Here is a 20,590-nt window from a genome sequence, read left to right on the forward strand (position 1 = left end):
GCTTTTTTTGACAAATCCTGAAGCTGAGCTGAATTTTCCAGAATTGAAATGCTGCAAAAAACAAGTGTTTGCTCTGACTCCAGTAGCAGATGCAGCCCATCCATTTCCCATTTGGTCAAACATCCCCCAGCACAATTAGCTCTGAAGCACGAGGGGACTGTAGGTCTCAGTAAAACACAGACAGTCTACTGGCAACATGTGAGCAGTTCACTTTCCAACAGACTGGAGCACTACATCTTTTTAAAGATTTTTACTTTTTATAAGTACTGTGGTACTTCTGCAGCCAGACCTATTTCAGGAGCTCAGCCCAGCATCCAGTCCTCATCTCACACTGATTTCTCATACTCTGTCCCATTGCCTGTTCTTTCCAGAAACCCAGGGGTGGCTGAGAATGAAGAGGAAAGAGCAGCTGAATGAACAGTTCTCAGCCAATTAACAGGAGCATATAAAGGCAGAACTGTCTCTGAAGTAAATAGATGTTTTACCTTGAAGACTCTCTGTGGAGAAACTGAAATAAACCTTTTACCAAAGGATGGTTTTGCTCTGAATGGTCCAGTTGTCTGAAAGCAAACAGAATGAGGTGGGGAGACGGGAGCCAAAACCCCTGGTGCCAGTGCAGTACAGCTATGGCTTTTGCAAGATGTTTCTTACCAGACAGAGCACTTCAAGAGTGCTTTGAAGTGAACTAAGCACTTCAAGAGAAACCACAATTTTGTCTTGTATGCTCAAGTTCTACTGTACTGGTGCAAATAAAAAAAGCATGATTCCATCCTAGTCTGGATGCAGCTATAAAACTATGAGAATATTTATATTTGTATAGCACATTCTGTTATGGAAAGTGGAATAATTTGTTCCAGGAATAAATTACTTCTATTCATATATAATTATGTTCACTCCCTGGGCTGTATTATATTACTGTAACTATGCTAGTAAAAGAAAAATTCCATCTCTAAATGACATTATAATGTTTGTTTCAAGCCCATACAAGACCAGGTACTCACTTCAGAGAGGCTCTAGGCCTCCTGTGTGGCTCCATTTCCTGCTTCCTCACAGTAGCACTGGGAGGTTACATCTTCTCAGCAGCATATTTTGACTTTTTTCTGGATCTCCTGCCCACATACCATATACAAGAAGTTAAACTTGCTTCCTCAGTTGCTGTAGATTAGTCATAAGTATGGAAGCTATTTCTCAGGTGCTCTAGATGAATTCTAGACCCTACATCCTTGTGGTCTATCCCAGAAGCTGCAAGGGCAGCTTTGTGATACCATTTTTAGGGGTGAAGTCCAGCTGAGCTGCTTGCAAACTGGTTAAATGGTCAGAGAGACTAGTGAACGAGGGCATTGAAGCTTTCAAAACAGAATTTCAGCCCTGTTCTTAAAAGGACATTACATGGCATACTCCAAAAAGCAGGTTTTTTACTCAGACTCTTGGCCAGGAACTGTCAGAATACCAGATCTGTGTTTTCTTTATCCTTCCATTTCTAGTGAGGTGTGTGTTACCTCAGTAGAGTACAAATCTTTCTCTGTCAGACTCATTTCAGAGAAAGAAAAGAAGCCTGTGTTAGCAAACTCAAGTTCCTTGGGGCAGGAACAAATCCATTCTGATCCTGAGACCTTAAACACGCACACTAAAAGGCTTATTGACTCCAGCTACTGGTCCTGCCTCCCCCAAAGCCTGTGGGACAGTTAAGCTCCACATGAAACAGCTCCAGGGGTTTAAAGCTCCCTTATCAAGGTAACCCAGAATTAGCACTAGTTTAATTAGTCAGGTTGTAAGCTCCAGTGGTTCAGGATCAGCTTTGGGTGCAATTCCACAAGATCTGAGAAGGCACCAAGTGAAAAACTAACTGGAGGCAGTTATTGATTCAGCCATCTGCCCTTAATTAACTTGTATTGATGCCCTAATATCACTGGAATAAAATATGGATCAAGCCTGAACTTAGGGCTTGTTCTAAATGAAAGATCAAATCTTGAACTAGACCCTTGCAAAGCTCCTTGTTTTCCTCCCCACCAGCTAATGTTTCAGCTCCTGGTGTGCTAATTGGAATGCCAGCCCATTCCACGTTTACCATGGACTGAAATGTGCAGCTCTGTGGGATGTTTTGGGCAGTTCTGGATGGGTGGGACCCACAACAGCCATTTCCAGTGTGCTGTGCTCTGTAATAGCACTGAGAACTGAGCAACCACAAAAATTCAGAGGTTTCCCTACCAAATGTATGTTAATACTTAAATATTTTGGAGCAGGACCACTGGAACTAAGTTTTATTACATCGGGATGCATTTATGGAGAGTTTCTTAACTAATGATTAGGAGATAATTACTAGTTACCGACTATGAGAGTACAGCAAGTTGTTTAAAGGTGTCCAGGACACATGGGGGAGGTGTGCATTGTAAGTCATGAAGTGCTTTTAGACTCTATGTGGGGGTTGGAAAAAGCTAGTATGCATTTATGTAGTACACCAGCATGTTCCTAAATCTCAGCTTTCATTTAGTAAAGCAATAAGTCTCTTGCTGTTGCAGTTCTGAAAAAAAGGCAGCAGAATGTAGTCAAAGCAGAAATGGCAAAGGGATGTCTGGAAGAACAGCTCTGAAGGGCATGAACTACACCTGCCAGCACCCAGCACCTAGCAATGGCTTTGGTGTCAACATTTTAGACCAACTCTCTCTCAGTGGGGAAAAAAGAAACAAAAAAAAACCAAAACAAACACAAACAAACAAACAACTAAACAAAACAAAACAAAAAAAAAAAGGAGAAATGTGATGGATGGGCACGTTTTTGTGACAATTTCATTTGTCCACTAAAATCAGTAAGAGGTTCTACTTCCCACAGCAACCCCAGTTAAAGGCAGCCCCACAAAAGTCCCCAGAGCCCAAGAGTAAATGAAAGAAATCCAAATGCAGAGAGTTCTCAAGAATCCAGAGAGACACTGTCCTGCTTCAAGCATGTTGTGTTTTACTCTTCCTTAGACCCTACAGACAGGACTTGGGAACCTTTGGAAGAGCATTACTACCTTTTGTTCCCCTGATTAGACCCTGCTGGTTGCATGGACTGTTCTGACTCAGAAATGCAGTCATATCTATCAGGCATTTATTAACTCTTCATAAAGCAATAAATGCACCCCTCACATAATGTGATCTTACTGTATATATACTCCACGTGGGTCTGTAGTTGCAGTGTTTGCATTTACACAGGGAGGGATGTTCTGGTTTTGTTTCAGTGTAAGAGGATGGTCACTGTCATGACTTAACCAGCTTGGCACAGAGCCATTCTGGGTGAGCCTGTGACATTTGTAGAAATCTTCTGGCTCCCCCTCTTTGGGGCTGGCATTGCACAGCGTGGTTTTGGGCATTCATCTGATCTTCCATACATTTTGGCTTCAATGTTAAAACAGGAGATACGGCGCTTACAAGTGAGGCAATCAGTGCACTGTTCAGTGCTGGTACAGCTGAGCTCAAAATGGAAATAGGAATTTCAGATGGGATATGAGAACAAGGGGGTGTCTTATGCTACAGCCAGCTTAAGTATTACACACAGTTCGTAAGCAAGGAGCACAGCCAACCCTACCACCACACTTTATAAACCTGACCTCGGGCAGTCCCCACTGAGATGTGTCTGTGTGACTTGCTCTCAGAGCTGCTGAAGAGAATCTCTTGAAGGTCCTTGTTAAGGTCTTTCAAAGAGACATGGCACAAACTGGACTTATGATTTTCCTGCTCATAAGTTTACTACTGGTGGATCAGACCATCAGCCAGGCTTCCAAATTCAAAGCCAGGAGGCACAGCAAACGTAGAGTGAAAGGTACTGGGTCTTAACTGGGAGGAGGGATAGAAGCTTATAGTCTATGCAAATTTACTGTGTACTTTAAATAGCATTGCATGAACCAGAAACTTACATTATACAAATGCTTAATAACAAAGGACATTTGAGTCTGTACTATATTTGTCTTTAAAACATTTATACGTGAGTTAGCAAAGCCAAGAATAAGGTGCCAGTATGAGTTATGGAAATAGAGCAGTATAGAAGCTGTAAATATATTGCTCTGTTATGTCTGTTTACCTCTGTCAACATTATTTAGAACTCACAGGTACAGCTGAGAGAGGACTCTGGCCAGTCATTCTTAGTTACACAGTTATATTGATTAAAATCAGAAAAATGGAAATTCATGTTTGGGGGGGGAAAGCAGAATAAAGTATTCAGTCTCCAAGGATTATTGTTCAGATTTTTGCACCATTTTCTAATTTTAACAGAATATCTGTCTAATACTTGTGGAATACTACTCTACTTGTGTGAAAAGTACTGTGAAATGGCAAGTCAAACCAATGAAAAAGGATTAGCAGGAAAAGATAAAGGATCAATTCCCACAGCAAAGCTTACAGAGCAAATACAAAACCACAGAACGCTGTTTGGAGATGTCTGTGTATTTAATTTAAAGACTTATTTCTAATAAAAGAGGGTATGATGGGGGTTACACTGGTGGCAAATATTTGAACTCCTGGCTAATGAAAAAAATGCTTTGATAAAGCCATTGTACAAGAAGATTGCACTGCTCTGGAGCCATGCAGTTATAGATATTGAAATGTCCAGGGTTTTAAGTTTGGAATCCTAAGGACAGACTGCTTATACACCTTTTGTGCCAGCACAGAGTAGCACAGATTGGAGAACCTGAAGTCCTGCCTTGGGGAAGCCATGAAGGACAGCGAGGTTTATACCCACAGGCAGCAGGGAATGTGGAGAGGAGCTTTCCAGGGTGCAGCTGGAGGACTGGGGAGGTAACACAGGTCTGCAGGAATCCTGCAGGAATTCTTTCATTAAGGACAAATCTTTAAAAATAATCAAAACACATCTCAGCAATGCAGCAACCCATGATATTTTGAAACAGCTTTTAATATATAATTTTTTAATTTGTGTGTGTGTGTGTGCATATCTGTTATTTTATGTATATTGATTTTATTTAAGAAAAAGATGACCTGAAGACCCAGATTGACAAATTGTGGCGAGAAGTAAATGCTCTGAAAGAAATGCAAGCACTCCAGACAGGTAAAGCAGCTTACACTGGTCAATGGCTTCCAGAAGTTCTCAGTGCCTCTCCTCTCCCCTTCACTCCCATCCCTTTCTTTCATGGGATTTTGTGACTAAGGTATACAACTGCTTAAGAGCATGGTGTGCCACAGCTGTACCAGTGAGACAAGGAAGCAAGGATTCAAATAAAATCAAGTCTGAACAAGTGGTGATTCTTCACTGAGAGCAAGAGTCAATCTGGAACAAAAATTACGTTTGTCTTTGCACAACTTAGAGCTGTGAGTTTTGATATCATCAAAGGCAACACAATGAGGATTTCTGGGTTTGAGGGTTTAAATGGTCAGAGCGAGGTGCCCGGCTTTGATATGAACATGGGCTAACTAGAAAGGCAAAAGCATTCATGGAAAAGGCTGAGAATACCCCAAAAAGGAAGCTAAAAGGACAGAGCCTATTTAAAATGTGCAGTTTGCAACATTCAAATTTGAATGTTGCCATAAAACTTCGAAGTTATATCCACTGTGAGTTCAGAAATGCCCTGCACCAATGTGCAGAGTCCTTTAAGTATTTAAATAACCAGATGGAAATTTCCAAACAAAATCAGAAGGATAAATACACATGCACCTACTAGACAGTTGTGCTTTTTCACAGCTGTTGACATAAAATTTGGTATTTAATCTTGTACAAGAAGGCACTACAGAGGAAATTACATCATTCCCATGAAACAGAACATATTTTCCTTAGGGATGGTAATATCTGGGTTGTCCAGTTTTATGCCTTGGGTTAAATAGAGCTTTTTGAGCTTTACAAAATATTTTTATTTCAAATGTCTTACAATAAGGCTTTAGAAGTTTCTTAAAAGAGAGAGCCTGTGCTAGACAAGTAACTCTTGTTTAAAAGTAACTCTTGTGTTGCTTCCAGAAGGAGCTTGAGAGTAAGCACGCAATGGTTTAGAAATGAAACCAGAGCCAGGAGATTTTTTATCCTCAAAACTTATTTTGAACTTTATTCTAAATTCATAACCCACACTGTTCAACTGGATTCCAAGTCTGACAAAAAGAGACCTATCACCACCCCAGCTCTGACTGTATTTGTTAATATCCTTATGATAACTGAAAAAGGAGCTGCTTTTTTAGCTTATGGACATTTCTAAAATACACATTAAAAATCTTCTTTTGCTTGAGTTTCCTAGGTCTCCTTTTTAGATGGTGTGAAATGCGAAATGCTGCCACACACCACTTTGCAATACATACTTTCTCCCTAAAGATGGCCTGTCTTTATCATTGATGCAGCATTGCTGAAGTAGATAAAGTCTCTCTGATCTTTCCCACAAACATAAATTTGTTAAAGCATTCCACATTAACAAATATGTTCATTACTCCTCTTTGGCCATTAGCAGTTGGAAGGGTTAAAATTTGAAATTTAAGCCCTAATATAAAATTATGACCATGAAATGCAGCTAAGGAATGCAGTGAATACTACAACTGGAAATACTAAAAACTGAGACATAGGATATGGTCCAAAGTGGATTTCCATATCCTGTTGATCAGAGACATAATTACTTTCTTACAAGAACAGATGACAGGAATTAGAAACAGATTATAGAAAACATCAGGGCAGAAGATGTTGTAAGTACAAGATGGGGTTAAGCAATAAATGAAATAATCTGTAAGTAGCCACATGTAGGATTCTAAAAGTAATTGTCACAGGAGTTTATTCAAGGCCTTTGCTACCTTCCTCAGCTCAGAAGGAACACTCCATCAAGGAGGGTTCTCTTGCTGTAAGTATTTTTCTTGGGAGAATCAGTTTTTCACATATCTGCATTAGGAGAGTTGGAAAGCAAAGTTTAAGGATTCCCTCACAGACCTTGGGCTGGAAGGACTCCGACAGCGGCTCTGCAAGGCAATTCCAGTTACAGAGCATATGCCAAATTAATGTTCTAGTGCATTTGGACTTTACATCAAGACTTCCCTTATATTTTCCACTAGAAGTAAAAGCAAACAGATTTATAAATGCAAATAGTTAGAAGATTTGGTCCAGATTGTCCTGCAAACTCAGTAATAAGTGTGCACTTTTAAAAAGTGCTTATAGATGTAAGTCACTTTACTTCATTTGAATTTAGAGTTTGAAGGGGGGGACTTTGTTGGAAAGAAATTAACACCTAAAGAGGTGAATATGAACTCTGCAAGTGGAAATACACTTTTATCAATCATTCAAAGATTTGCATTATAAATTTCAAATCAATCTTTTTTCTGGTAAGCAGGACACATTTAATACAGCACTTTTCACTTCTGCCTTTGCTTGCTGGAAACTGAGCTTAGTTAAGGTATAAAAATTTACTTTACTTTAGCACTTAAATAGCATAAATATTAAAAGACATTTAGATCTGTCTCTACTATAAAGTCAGATAAAGGTTTCCTGATGACCAATTCACATCTGCCAGCAATACAAACATCCATAACTTATCCATTCAAGACTGATGAAATAAGGTAAAAAATGTGTGAAAGCAGGATTATTCAGTAAAAGAAGAAACTCCACTCTGTGAAGTCAAAGCCTTTCACTTGCTGAGGGACTTGTCTGCTCCATTTTCAACATACCTTTAGAAAATTATCTTTAGAAGAACCATTATTGAAAGCTCTTGCCCACACTTGTACTGAACGTACAAACTCATTTCTATTCCCAGTGTGTCTCCGTGGGACAAAGGCCCATAAGAAGTGCTACCTCATGTCAGAAGGCACCAAGCATTTCCATGAAGCCAATGAAGACTGCATAACCAAGGGAGGGACACTGGCTATCCCAAGGAATAGCGAGGAAACAAACATTCTTCGAGATTACGGCAAGAGAAGTACGCCCAGAGCATCCGAGTTCTGGCTGGGGGTCACTGACATGGTAAATGAAGGGAAATTTGTTGATGTCAATGGCATGGTTCTGCAGTACTTCAACTGGGATCGTGCCCAGCCCAATGGGGGCAAGCGTGAGAACTGTGTGGTTTTTTCTCTTTCGTCCCAAGGCAAGTGGGTGGATGAGGTGTGTCGTACTGCCAAAAGATACATTTGTGAATTCCTGATCCCATAATTACAGATACAAAAGACCATAGCCATGTTTCAGGTTAACATGCAGTTTTGCTTAGGAACCCCTCCCACTTAGAGTGTGGTGAGTTAAAACTATCCATCTCCTGCATGGTACTCACTCTTTCCTGAAACACAAGTTTGCTCTGTTAAATTATTTTTTATTCAGATGCTAAAAATGTTATGTTTTCTGAGTGCTCTCATTATGTACAGAGATATATATTATGGTTTAACCCACATTGTATCATATTTTGGCATATTATTTCAACCTGATGTTTGGGTTGCTGGATTTCACCTCCTATTTCTGTACTTTATTTACAAAAGATTGCTGCATGATGACCCTTCCCAATATAAGGTGTAGGGATCCTCTCAGTTCCAGAGCTTAAGAGAGACTTTGGCATTATGTAAGCTCCTGTGAAAAACAGCCATTATCATGATAGAGCTTAATAGGATGTATCTGTGACCAAGAGTTTTACCTATGGGTTAAGAACGGAGAATGAAACAGAAAAATCTCATGGTAATTTTTATGCTACATGCAGCTCACAACGATACAATGCTAGAAAACGGGGGAGTGGCTGTTCTAAAATATCAGTTTGCTTCTAAATGTCTCAATTATGGTTAAATATCAGATGTCATTTGGAACATTCCCATAGAAGAAGCCAACCTGGAACGAGATCACACCTCTACTGTGTAAAGCCTTAATAATCCTTCTCTCCTGCAGCATCAGACAGGCTTTATCACCCAGAGAGTCACACTGCCTGAAAGCACAGGGAGGGAAGGAGGGAGGGAGGGAGGATCCCCTTTCTGGACACAACATCCCACCTCTCCCTGTGGGAAAGGCAGGATGAGTGGCACAAAAGAGTGGGGCCAAAGCACAGCTCAAACCATGGCCACATGCAAATTTTCCCAACTTAACACCTGACATTTGAAAATGAAGTAAAATGCTCTGGTTGCTCTTTGCTGTTCTTATCCTCACAGCAGAGATTTGCCTTCATGTCATAAATAGCAGTTTCTCTCTTGTGGATAGGAATTTCATTTAAATATTTAAATATATTGCTGCTTGGAGGCTTAGTCCTACTTCTTACCTTTTAAATGTGCAAGATTTTCTTAAATTATGCAATAAATTTTCAATTACTGGTATTTAATCGTTGTAGTATTTTTGACAGCTTATGCATCCATGCAAAGGCCATTCTTCCTAAGACTTTTCTTGAGGATTCAGAAAGGGAACTTTTTTTTACTGTTGTGTTTACAGGCCTCAGGACAAAATTTGGATTCCTACTTGCCAAATGCTGTATGAGATGCAACTATTGAATGCATCACTGTAATATGTTGTAATTAAATTAATTTTCAACTCATTTCAATCCATTTTCATTCATCCTGCGCTTATGTATTTGGCCTGATTTTGAATTCTCCCACTTAGCTCCTGAGTTGAAATAGAGAAGCAAAAAGTCCCCATTTATATACAATTTTCTTTAAAAATCTAGCCTTTGCTAAGGTTGAGGTCAGTATTCCTGTTACCTACATTTTTACATGATTAAAAGTCTGAAGTAATTTTGTATGGCTTCTTTACCTCTGGCTTGTCTGAAATAAGTCAGTATCTCAGCATATCCCTACAGCTGCAGTCAAACTGAAAACTCACCAGCAATTCCAGAATTTGTTTACCTTTGAGGAGTTTATACATTTATGTCCCATTCAATCTATTTCAGCCAAGCTTCTGAAGTTGTATGCAGGAATGTTTATGGATATTTTTGGTGGATGTTTATCAGCCAGCAGACACAGATACCAAACTTTGTTCAGCAGTGATTTAGTACATGAAGACAAAACCCACCTTACACAAATCAATTTGAAGCTTCCCAACAGGATGATTAGTCAAGAAATAACAAAGGGACATAAAGCAACAGGGAAAATGATGGTGGAAAATTCATGTGGATAGAATTGGAGAGGAGATGGTGGGAGATTTCCTTGAGAAATACCTGTAGTGGGAGCAGGACAGAAAACAAAGTGAAAACACAGCAGGGAGACAAACTTTGTCCTGTCAAAGTAACTGCCACTGTCTTTCCTCTCAAAGGCCGAATGTGCCCATGAGGAATGAGCTCAGGGTGAGGGGGAGTGTTTGCTGCCTGCTGGGCCTGCTCTGCCCCACTGCTGCACCAGTTCTTTCCCCCAGACCATCACTCCTACCTTTCTCCTCTCCTGATAAACATGTGGCATTTCCCATCTTTTCCATTCGAGCCCATCAGGCTCCCTTCTCTACACTGGTCTCCCGCTATCATTCTCTGAAACCATCTGGGCTCTCCCAGTGACATTTCCCATTCCAGTTCCAACTCTGGGTTCCCATCCCTGCAGAAGTCCCACCAAGTTGTTTCCCAGGGCCACCTGCTCCCCAGTACACCTGTGTCCAGCTGCTGAAGGGCTGGAAGAGCTGGAGTTCTGCACGCAGCTGGAGCATCCTGCTTTGCAGAGGGGTGCTGTGTCATGGCGTGGGCACTCACACAGTGATTCCCATTTGAACCCTGGATAGGGAAGAAAGATTTTAAAAACTTTTTGTGATAATGAATAAAGCCTTTTACTGATACATTAGGGCCAGGCACCTGTGGATTGCACATTTAAATAGACAGGTTGCTTATAAGCTAGAGATATTCAGACCTAAAACACGGGAACATGATACACATACTAAAGCACCACAATTTATTGTTCTATGCTTATGCAGAAGAAGTGTGGAAAATTCCACAAACATATATCACCTCTGTCAGGATAATCAGAGATGAATACAGGTGTAATTAAAAAGAAAAGCAGCAGCAGCACAACAGGGACAAGACTCTACAGAGGGTTTAGTTGTAAAGTAAAGGATGTACTTTTAAATGAGCTGCCTTTATATTGTATCACAGCTATGAGAGCTGCTAGTAATTACTAAACCCTTCAAAATTAAAGTAATCTCCCCCTCTCTAATTTAAACAAATATAATGAAAAATAGCTTTTCCAGGGATACTTAACCTCCTCAGAGGCACAGTGGCATTTATCTTTGTAAATCTACTAAAGTACTACACTATTTTTCCATGTAATGATAATCATTTTGCAAAAATAAAATGTACATCTTTAGTGAAAATGGAATAGAAACCTTCTAGAGTTGCACTACTAGGGCATGACCCAAAGTTCTTCAAAGTGAATGGAAAGATTCCTGTTGAAATCAAGGGGGTCTCAACCAGAATATCCCAAACTCTTAGTACACAAATGCTGAAGTACAATCTGCTTTAAGACAAGCATTCTCAAGTGCTCCTGCAGAAAATATTTGTTCAAAAGGCAGAGTTGCCAGGACCTTTTACTTTTTCAGAAAATCCAGTGTAAATGAAAAGACTCATTCTCCTCCTTCAGTAGCAGTGAGATTTTCCTTCCCAGTGAAGGAAGCACAGGAGCAGAACTAGGTCTTGTGGAAACCTTTCACTTGTGAAATCCTTCAGTCCATTCCAAGTGAAAATGCCTGATCTACGAAGTATTGAAGCAAAAGGACTGTTTTTCAATTTACTTCAACAGACTTTGGGCCAAAACAAGACTTGTCATCCCTCTTCTATTTTTACTGACTATCACCCTGGTTTCATTCCTGGAGATGTTTAAACTAGGAAATGCAGACATCAGGTCAAGAAGAACTATCAGAATTAGCCCTTTGCAAAAGACAACAGATTTAATTTTTTTCTTATATGTTGCCAGAGTTCCTTATTCTAACTTAAAATACGAGCATGTCCTGTGTTCAGAGCCTTCTGGTGTACCTGGCAAAACCAGGTGCCTGTTGCAAAATGCTTACAGTCTAGATAGACAAAAGGAAGATTTTATCCCCATTTTACAAAGGGATAGCTGAAGCATTAAGAAATTAAGAATTGAAATAAAGCAATTTTGAGCAAGGAAAGGAAAATGAATTCTTCTGGAACCAGTACCTCAGCCACTAGGGTGTCTTTCTTTTCCAAGAGGGCATGTGATGAATATCCCACTGTCTGGAGCACAGACATATCCCTCCATCCTGAGTGCAGTGTCTGAGTGGGAATGTGGGAACAGCTGAGTGGGAATGTGGGAACAGCTGAGTGGGGATGTGTGTGTGTGGGAACAGCACAGGGACTGACCAGGCAGGAGGATCCAGGTGCCAGATAACAAAGATGTCAGCTGGGAGAGAGAGGAGGCCAAGGGGTGTTCCTGCCACAACTACTCTGTCCTCTGACAGGGACCATGAATTTCCCTTCTATAAAAAAAAAAGCCCATATCAAATTAACTTTATTTTTGATTCCTGGGTCAGGTAATGCTGTTTTAAACATTCAACTGACAAATGTTATCTTTCATATTTACCCCAGTATGTCCAGACTAATTCTGTTACTGCACACCATGTGATCAGTGTAGCCAATAATGAGTTACTGTAGAACTGCTCTGTAAATCTACCATGCTCTTAAACTAATTACCATTCTACATATTTAGCTGAGCAATCAGTCTAAGCTAAATACAGCAAAGTGAAAAATATCAAGATTAGAAGGATGAAACAAACTGTGCTTGTATCTGATTAAGCACAGAACAATATGCTGAAGTGCAAACATGGATGCTGTGTTTTAGGAAACCTGTCCAAGTTTGAGAAGGCACTATTTCAGATATTTTCACTGTAGCCTGATGAAGACTGAGATATTTGTCTTGGTTCAAATATGTATCTTATATTTATAATGTTACGATTTTAATTGGTTAGAGAAATGAAAGCTACATCTGTTCCTATTGCAAATATATTTCATACATGCTACACAAAGTTAAACTATTTCCTATAAAAATATGGCTGACACAAAGATTTAAGACTCTGTAGTCTGTAGTGTTGAGGCATAATTAGGTCCACTAGGTGAGAAACAGCTTCCTCTGTTCCAAGCACCAAGGTCAGAGGTTCAAACATTGTCTTCAAAGATGTTTACTCATGCCTAACTTTCTCTTGGCTCTGGAGTTATTGGCATTATCAACCCATTCTTATTATTAATCATCATATGTATGACCTGCTACCATCTAGCATGCTCTTTTGCTGATTAAAACACAACATTTGCTGAGAATGTTGCTTACCAAGAATCACTGTGACCATTTTGGAACATTATAAAAGATAGTTGAAAGGCATTGCTAAGAAGCCCTTTGTCCTCTCTTAATCCTACATTTCATAAAATCTGTTGTGTGAAGACAATGTTATGAATATTGCTTAGTCTCCAGTTTATAAAATCTTTGGTACTAATTCTCTTTTGTATTTACTAATGCAAAAATCTCAGTGGAATTTCTCCACTGCTTTAAATGAAGTTAAATTCTAACTGCCTGACCTCCTAGGCTGCTTCCCATGTCTGTAAGATGGAACACATATAACTGGTTCAAAATGGTAACAGGTGCAAAATTTTACTAATATGCTGCAGTACTTTGAGATCTTCCTAAAGATGTATGTTTAATCTGGACAAGGGATCTTTCAGTGAGGTGTAATGTTTTTGTTTATGTTTTCTTGTAATTTATTCCTGAGTTTAACTGACACAGGACTACATTCTCATGGGCTGCTTTGCTGGTGTTCCCAATATAAAGAAGGTGAACCACTTCATGTGGATTCCCTAGTAAGGAAATCACATATGAATATCGTCTTTAAAAGGCCCTTTTCAGATGATCCTGTAAGAAAGCATTTTTCTTGAGACTGGCCAAAGGAATCCCTGTGATAGTGGATGGTTCTTGTGGAGAATCCAGCTGAGTTCTTGGGATCAGCCCAGATTACATTGTGGAATCCTGGAATGCGTATGAAGCGAATGCAGCTTTTGAGATCAGAGGCAGGTACCAAAGAAAACACCTTCAGTTTTTCCTTGCACACTCTGCTGTGGAGACACTGGAAAAATGGAAGACAAGGGGCTCATGGGGATTTTGTTAGCATGTGAATGTTCCCAGACTTTGGCCTGCACGGCACTATAAATTTTCCCGCAATATATTTGCCAATATATGGCATTTAAGTAGCATCCACTGGATCTCGCAAACATATCAGGGGCACTAGGAGACTTGATACAGGTCCCTGTCCCCCAGAGACAAACTTTGCTGTCTTTTTTCAGAATTTTAAATCCAGGTTTTTTGGTCTTCATTAGCTGCCCTACTGAAACTTGGTGCTGTACTAGTGTTAAAATAAAATCAGAAGGTTTCTTAGGAAATACAAACTGTACCTGCTGACATGTATGTGTGTGTGTGTGTGTTTGCAGCTGTTCAATAAGTTAACGAGTAGAATCTAAGTTCATAAGTACACTTCTAGAAAGAGTTAATGAAGAAGCTGCTAATAGCACCTTCTCTGAGCAGTGTGTACCATCCATCACTATACCTCAGCCTGGAACATTGATGGTCTGCCACACATCACAACGTAGCCTGAAAAATGGTCTCTCTCCTTTCAGAAAATCAATCTCATGCAGATGACCAAACCATCAAGACAAAATACAGAGATACATTAATATGAGTAATAAAAATATAATAAACTCATATGAAGCATATTTCCATGAGATAGTAGGTGCCCTTTGGTTTTCAGAAAGGTTGAGAAGCACTCTGACCACAACAGAAGAGCTTTTGTAGTTATAAGCAATTTATTGGTTGGCTGGTCCATGTAATAACAGCTTATTAAGGAATACATTAAGCACTGTGTAACCTTTGACAAATTATTTATAAGTGTTAATTAATGAAAAACATCTTTTTCTTAGCATGCTGTCAGCATGATCAATCTGTTTTTAGTATCATGAAAGACATATGCCCCCAATAGTCTCATTTGGCTTTCTTGGCAAGTGGGAATAAGTAGGAGTGAATAAGCAAGGTCACATATGAAACACTGATTAGAAGGAAATGATTACCATATGAATTGGGTCATTCTAGTGAAATATTGAAGGAAGGTGATCAGAATAGAATGTTCTGGAGACTCTGCCAGTTTTCTTTCCCAGGCATTGCATTTAGTAGTATTGCATTGAAAGAAAAAAGGCCATTGGTCAATAGGGAGGGAAATGTCAAGCTTTACTCAAGGTACAGATGTTCTTCATTATGCAGGGTACATAAAATCTGAGAAAGAAACTCATCAGTAGAGTTGGGTGAATAATGGGTTGTCTGGTTTTGTGGTCAAGCAAAAAAAAAGCAGGAGAAAAATGATCAAGCAAAGCAGAAAATTTTTGAGGGTTTGGGGTTTTTTTAGTTTTCTTTTCTTGGAGGGAAGAAGAAAGAGAGATTAGATGCAGAGAAGGGGGTTAGGGAGAAAGGAAGGAAAAAAAAAAAAAGAAAAAGCTGATCTCTGATCTCTAATCAGCTTTACCTGGTAGCAACTGTACAAGCTATCCTCTCCAGAACAGCTGATGAGAGCAGATAATTTTCAGGATTGAATGATTAGGGTATGTCTACAGTGTCAAATCCTTTAAGTTACACATCCTGAGACAGCTAGACATGAGTTTCCTCTTTGGAAGCTATGTAGTCACTAGTCATGGAGCAGAAAAGCTTTGCTGGCAACTGTCTGACCCAGATGCTATGGGTGCACCTTTTGTCTCTAAACTCAAACCTGAGAAAGCAAGAACACACAAACTGTTTCATAAGTCTTCCTTAGCTGCTGTGTCAACCAGGTACTATTAAAAGGTGATTTTAATACTTTCTTTTTGTCATGATACAGTAAACTTTGCTGGAAATATCTTGGTAGGTTAAGAACTTCTCTTACCTATGCTTCTTCCCACCTTCCTGCTTGACAGTGCTATATACACTACACAGGCATCTCTGCTCCCCTCTTGTGTCAGGAAATAGTTTGGGTCTTCACATTCCTCTGTAAGATCAAGATACAGTTGACTTTTATTGAGGAAAAAGTTAAATAGTACCTTATCAAGCTCTCCTGCCAAAGGGATGACACTAGCTGTTAGAAGCTAATGAATCATGTGAAAAACATTCAGGATCTTTAGCTGAGAGGACTGAGATCTGCTTTTTAACACTATGTTACATTTGACTACTCCAATCACTTGCTGAATATTTGTAGCAGAGGAGAGCCCCATTAGAGTCTTAGGCCTACAAAAGTGTGTTTAGAGATTTTTATTCACCTATTTTGAGAGTTCCATATCACCACTGAAGACAGAATGATTGTGAAGAGTTTTGTGAGTTGTATCAAAGAGTTAAAATGCTGGATTCTCTCCAACTGTGGAATAGAGGCTCCACCACAGAAGTGTTTTGTGCCAAGAAAAGCAATTTAAAAATGAGTAATGAGGGCATATTGTTAACCATTACTCTTTAAAGATCTATTTTTCATTTTTAAAGTCTGTACAAGCCACAGACTATTTTTGGAGGTAAGTCTCCCTTTGGTCCCTCTTCAAAACCACAGAATATATATATTCTCATTCAGTAGGGAAAGGTGAATACCTTAAATCAAACATCTTGTGCATGACTTTCAGGAGAATTCATGACCAGGTTTTAAGGAAGACATTGAGACCCAAGGTCCAACAGCGTTCAACACTCAGTAATTAAGACCTTTTGAAAATCCAGCTATTTGGTGCCAACATGAGATTCTAGCCTTTGGAAATTTCTCCTCTGATAGGGACATACCAATACACTGGTTTTTCCAGGTTGAAATGAAATCCAATATGTCCATTAATTTGCACTTCCATAAATGCCTTTTTTCCTCATTAGATCATCTTAACACTAAGTTAGGCAACTATGGCTGCTTTTTTTTGCTACTCAATTACAGGATCAGTAGATGTCAGGATGTAAAGGAATGTAATGCTAGCTTCCTACTGAATTCAAATTGACTTTCAGGCAGAACAAAAATTAGCTGAAAGTCCATAAAATAGTCCACTGAGTTGTACTTAACGTGCATAGGGGGAGAATTCCCACAGTCTTGCCAAGGAAATAGAGTTATGACTGCAAACCAGATATGATGTGCTTCACTGGGATGACAGAGACTCAAAGAGAGAGTGAAACAAAGGCAAGATAAACAGATAAACAGTGCACAGTCACCTAAAGGGAAATGAGAGGGGAGTATAGGACTTATGATACTTCTTTCTGCAAATGCATCATACACTGAATTTCCTTTAAAATATAAGCTGGATTCAAATCCCTCACAAATGAAATGTCACTATGTCACTTGCTTTTAACAGCTTTCAACCCACTGGCACCCCCAAACAAGAAATAACCCTTAAACCTTGGTGGCATTGCCCAAATCCAGGAACAAACTCTAAATCCAGATGCACCCCACACCTGGCAGCATTCCCCAAATCTGGCAGCACACACCTGACACACATGGTAACCCTCCCAAACCCTGGAGTTTCCCCCCAAACTGACAGCAGACACCACACTCAGGCACATCCCCAAAACCTTTTGGCAACCTCCAAACCCAACAAACTCTCCCAAGCCCAGGGACACATCTTAAACCTGCCAACAGTCCTACAAGTCCAGAAAGAACCTCCAGATATACCCCTGAACTAGGCATCTTCCCCCAGGCCAGGTAGCCCCCCCAAAACTGGCAGCATCCCCCAAAAGCTGGCAGCACTACCCAGTCCCAGTGGGTTGAGGCTGTGCCATGACCCCCCAGCTCAGCCAGGACAGGGAATGGAGGCCGAAGCATGGAAGGTGCTGCCAACCCCGAGGGAGAAGACAACCCCCCCCTTAACAGTTCCCTCGAGAAAGGCAGAGGAGGATGAGTGACAAATGAGTGTGGGATCTCCCAGTGCAGACCAGCAGACTTTAATGTGCCGGGTGAGGGGGTTCAGCACGGGGGGCTGGCACACGGCTGGCCCTGCGCTGCATTCCCGGGTGGCTGTAGGGCTTTTTCGCCCGCCGTTCCTGCCGGAGGAGGTGCCGGATCCGTATGGGCCCAAACTGGGAGCAGTTGTCTCTCTTGATGGCCGTGGTGTCGTGGGAGCCTCCCGAGCTGAGGTTGTGCTGCACCACTGTGAAATGGAACATGTTATGGTGACCACTGGGAGAGACTCTGCTCCAGCAGTGCTGGGGTTTGGTTTCCTGACGCTCCTCCACCAACCCAGAGGGAACAGAGGGATGCGTGTGAGGGCCCAGAGCCCCTCCAACTACCCTCCCCCCTGAGAAGCCCAGGGCAAGCTCCTTCTCCACACCCCTTTCCTAACTTCTGTAGATAACACTGATACCCAGTATCCTTTGATGCTGGCCTTGGTGATGATGTCACAGTGGCTGCCATGACATCACCACCACCCATCTGTGTGCGTCCCCCTCCCCTGATTTGGGGAAGGAGGCCTCCTGTGTGTTGATAGGCTCCCTGTTGATGGCAGGCACACCTGTAATGGAAAGCATGGGAACAGGAGTGGGGCCAGCTCTGTGGGGATGTGGAGAGCACTGAGAGCGGGGACCAGGATGCACCAAACAAGGGGGTGGGGACCTCGAAAAGTTTGCGGGTTGGGGATGTGCAAGTGTGTGACAGGGACAGCACCAAGCCCAGAGATGGGGACCTCACTGAGCCTGGAGTTGGCGACAATGCTGAGAATGTGCATTGCTTTGGGATTTGTGACCAAAGCAGTGTGGGTGACACAGCACCGCCCGAGCCACGCTGAGCAGGGAGTGCACAGTGCTGAGGCCTTTTCAGCTCCTCAGCCCAGCACCAGTGAGCAGGCTGGGCACCAGACACTGGGAGGGGACACAGCTGGGACAGCAGACTCCCTTAACCCAAGGGATTATCCCACACCTCATGATGTCTGCTCCAGCCCCACAACTGCTGCTCCCAGACCAGCAAGGCGCTGTGTGGCTTGTCGTGAGCCACTCTTTTTGCATCACTTGTTGGTTCTGCTTTGTTTTCCGTATTAAACTGTCTTAGCCCATGAGGTTTGGCATTTTTACCCTTCTGATTTTGTCCCCCCTCTCAGTGTGGAGGAGAGTGTGTGAGTGGCTGCGAGGGACTCAGCTGTCCACTGGGATTAGACCAGGAGAGCCTGGGACACGGGCACTGCTGGGCACAGGGTGCCATCTCTTTTGCTGCCTGCTGTGCCAAGAAGGTAGAGTAGGGGGACTCCAATTCCACCCCGGTATTCAAAGCACATGGACTCATTCCTCAGTTCCCCCTTCCACAGTTCCTGAGCAAGCCAGAGGGTACAGCCAGCACCAGCCCCGTGCTGGTGGTGTCCTGAGGAAGTTCTGTGGGCAGAGATCCCTTGGCCCCGGTGCCTCTGCTGACTCCAGGTCGCTGCCGGTGGTCTCCGGCAGTTTTCCCCACCCTGTAGAACACCTGCAGTGGTTGCCCAGTTGGGTGGGATCCGATGGGGATCACCCTCAGGGCTACGATCTGACCCAGGACTTTTAAGGGAAAACGCACGTTTTCCTGTGAACCACGAGAACCTCCGTGCAGGTGGAAAGATCAGTGAGAGCTACAAAACAAATGCTTTCAAAAGCATAACGAACCAGCCTTATTTCCCCAAATTTTATAGCTCTTTGAGACCGCGCGTTCCAGCGCAAAGCAGCGCGCGGTCCCTCTGGAATTACTGCTGGAATTACTGCTGGAATTACTGCTGGCCAGGCCGGGCGCTGACGACCGACGGCAGCCGAGGCGGGTGCAGGCGGAGCATCCCCCGGGAGGAGCGGCCGCCCGCGTCCTCATCCCGGCCTCTGGCACAGGGACAGCGGCACAGGGGGCCCGCCCGGCAGGACGGGCTCGGCCGGGCCCGAGGGGCGGCAGCGGGGCCCGGGAGGCGGCTCCGGGTCCGCCCAGGGGGCTGCGGCACCGGGCGGTGCCACAGGGCGGCGGCAGCGGCCGGAGCCGAACCCTGGCGCTCGGTGTGTGAAGGACAGCGGGAAAAGGGAACAGGGAACAGCCCAACACAGCAGCTCCCACCCAGCACGGGATTAACCATTACCCCGTGCAGCCCTGGTAAACCACTGACCAGCGCGGAACTGGTACCAGCGTTACCGCGCCTTGGGGAAAAAGCCCTGCAGCTCCCGACGTTGGCTATGGCCAGGATGGAAACTTGCTGATGGCCAAAGTCAATCATCTTGTGACCATACTTACAGTGGTCCTGGGGGAGGCCCTTTGAGCTCTCCAGGGCTGCAGCACCAGCCCCTCCCTCGGAGCAGGACCTCTCCCGGAGCTCACAACCCCTCAAGATGCTGCCTCGACTATCACAGACACTGACAGGGCCTGGGCTTGAGGCCAGAACAATATTACTGGAATATACTGCTGTGTTTTTTACACTGTTCTTTATAGACTGGCACTTTCAGCTGTTTAATAATGTATGGCTAAACCCAGCTTTGGCTTCCACTTCATGTAAGGGGCCTTATTTCTCAAACAAAAACTAGAGGTAACTTACGTCCCTCAACCCAGTGGATTAACATACCAGCAAAAAACAAATAATCACCTTATATTTAGATACTGGACATGTCAAAGTAAAACAAAACAGGCAAAAGAAAACATCAGCTGCAGGGCTCTTTTTTCAAGTAGGTGATCTGACAGTTTTTTGTTTGCATCACAGTACAGAGGAAGACCAAAACACAGGTACATCAGCTTCTAAGTACTGCTACAACAGGTACAG

General features: G+C 42.4%; 1 protein-coding gene across 1 annotated transcript; it reads left to right on the top strand.

Annotated features, from left to right (window-relative positions):
• Positions 1 to 3,622: 3,622 nt before the first annotated feature.
• On the top strand, positions 3,623 to 8,656 carry CLEC3A (C-type lectin domain family 3 member A). Its single transcript, XM_027729594.2, has 3 exons — positions 3,623 to 3,798; positions 4,957 to 5,037; positions 7,700 to 8,656. Exons 1-3 carry the CDS (start codon positions 3,684 to 3,686, stop codon positions 8,089 to 8,091), a joined length of 588 nt encoding a protein of 195 aa, XP_027585395.1. The 5' UTR covers positions 3,623 to 3,683; the 3' UTR covers positions 8,092 to 8,656.
• Positions 8,657 to 20,590: the final 11,934 nt, after the last annotated feature.

Source organism: Pipra filicauda, unplaced genomic scaffold (genome assembly GCF_003945595.2).
Source record: "Pipra filicauda isolate LSUMZ 115617 unplaced genomic scaffold, ASM394559v2 scaffold501_size416358_pilon, whole genome shotgun sequence".
NCBI lineage: Eukaryota > Metazoa > Chordata > Aves > Passeriformes > Pipridae > Pipra > Pipra filicauda.

Coding starts and splice junctions, on each gene's coding strand:
- CLEC3A (XM_027729594.2), top strand. CDS start 3,684: ATGGCACAAACTGGACTTATGATTTTCCTGCTCATAAGTTTACTACTG. Junction 3,799..4,956: donor CAGCAAACGTAGAGTGAAAG/GTACTGGGTCTT, acceptor ATTTTATTTAAG/AAAAAGATGACCTGAAGACC. Junction 5,038..7,699: donor AATGCAAGCACTCCAGACAG/GTAAAGCAGCTT, acceptor TTCTATTCCCAG/TGTGTCTCCGTGGGACAAAG.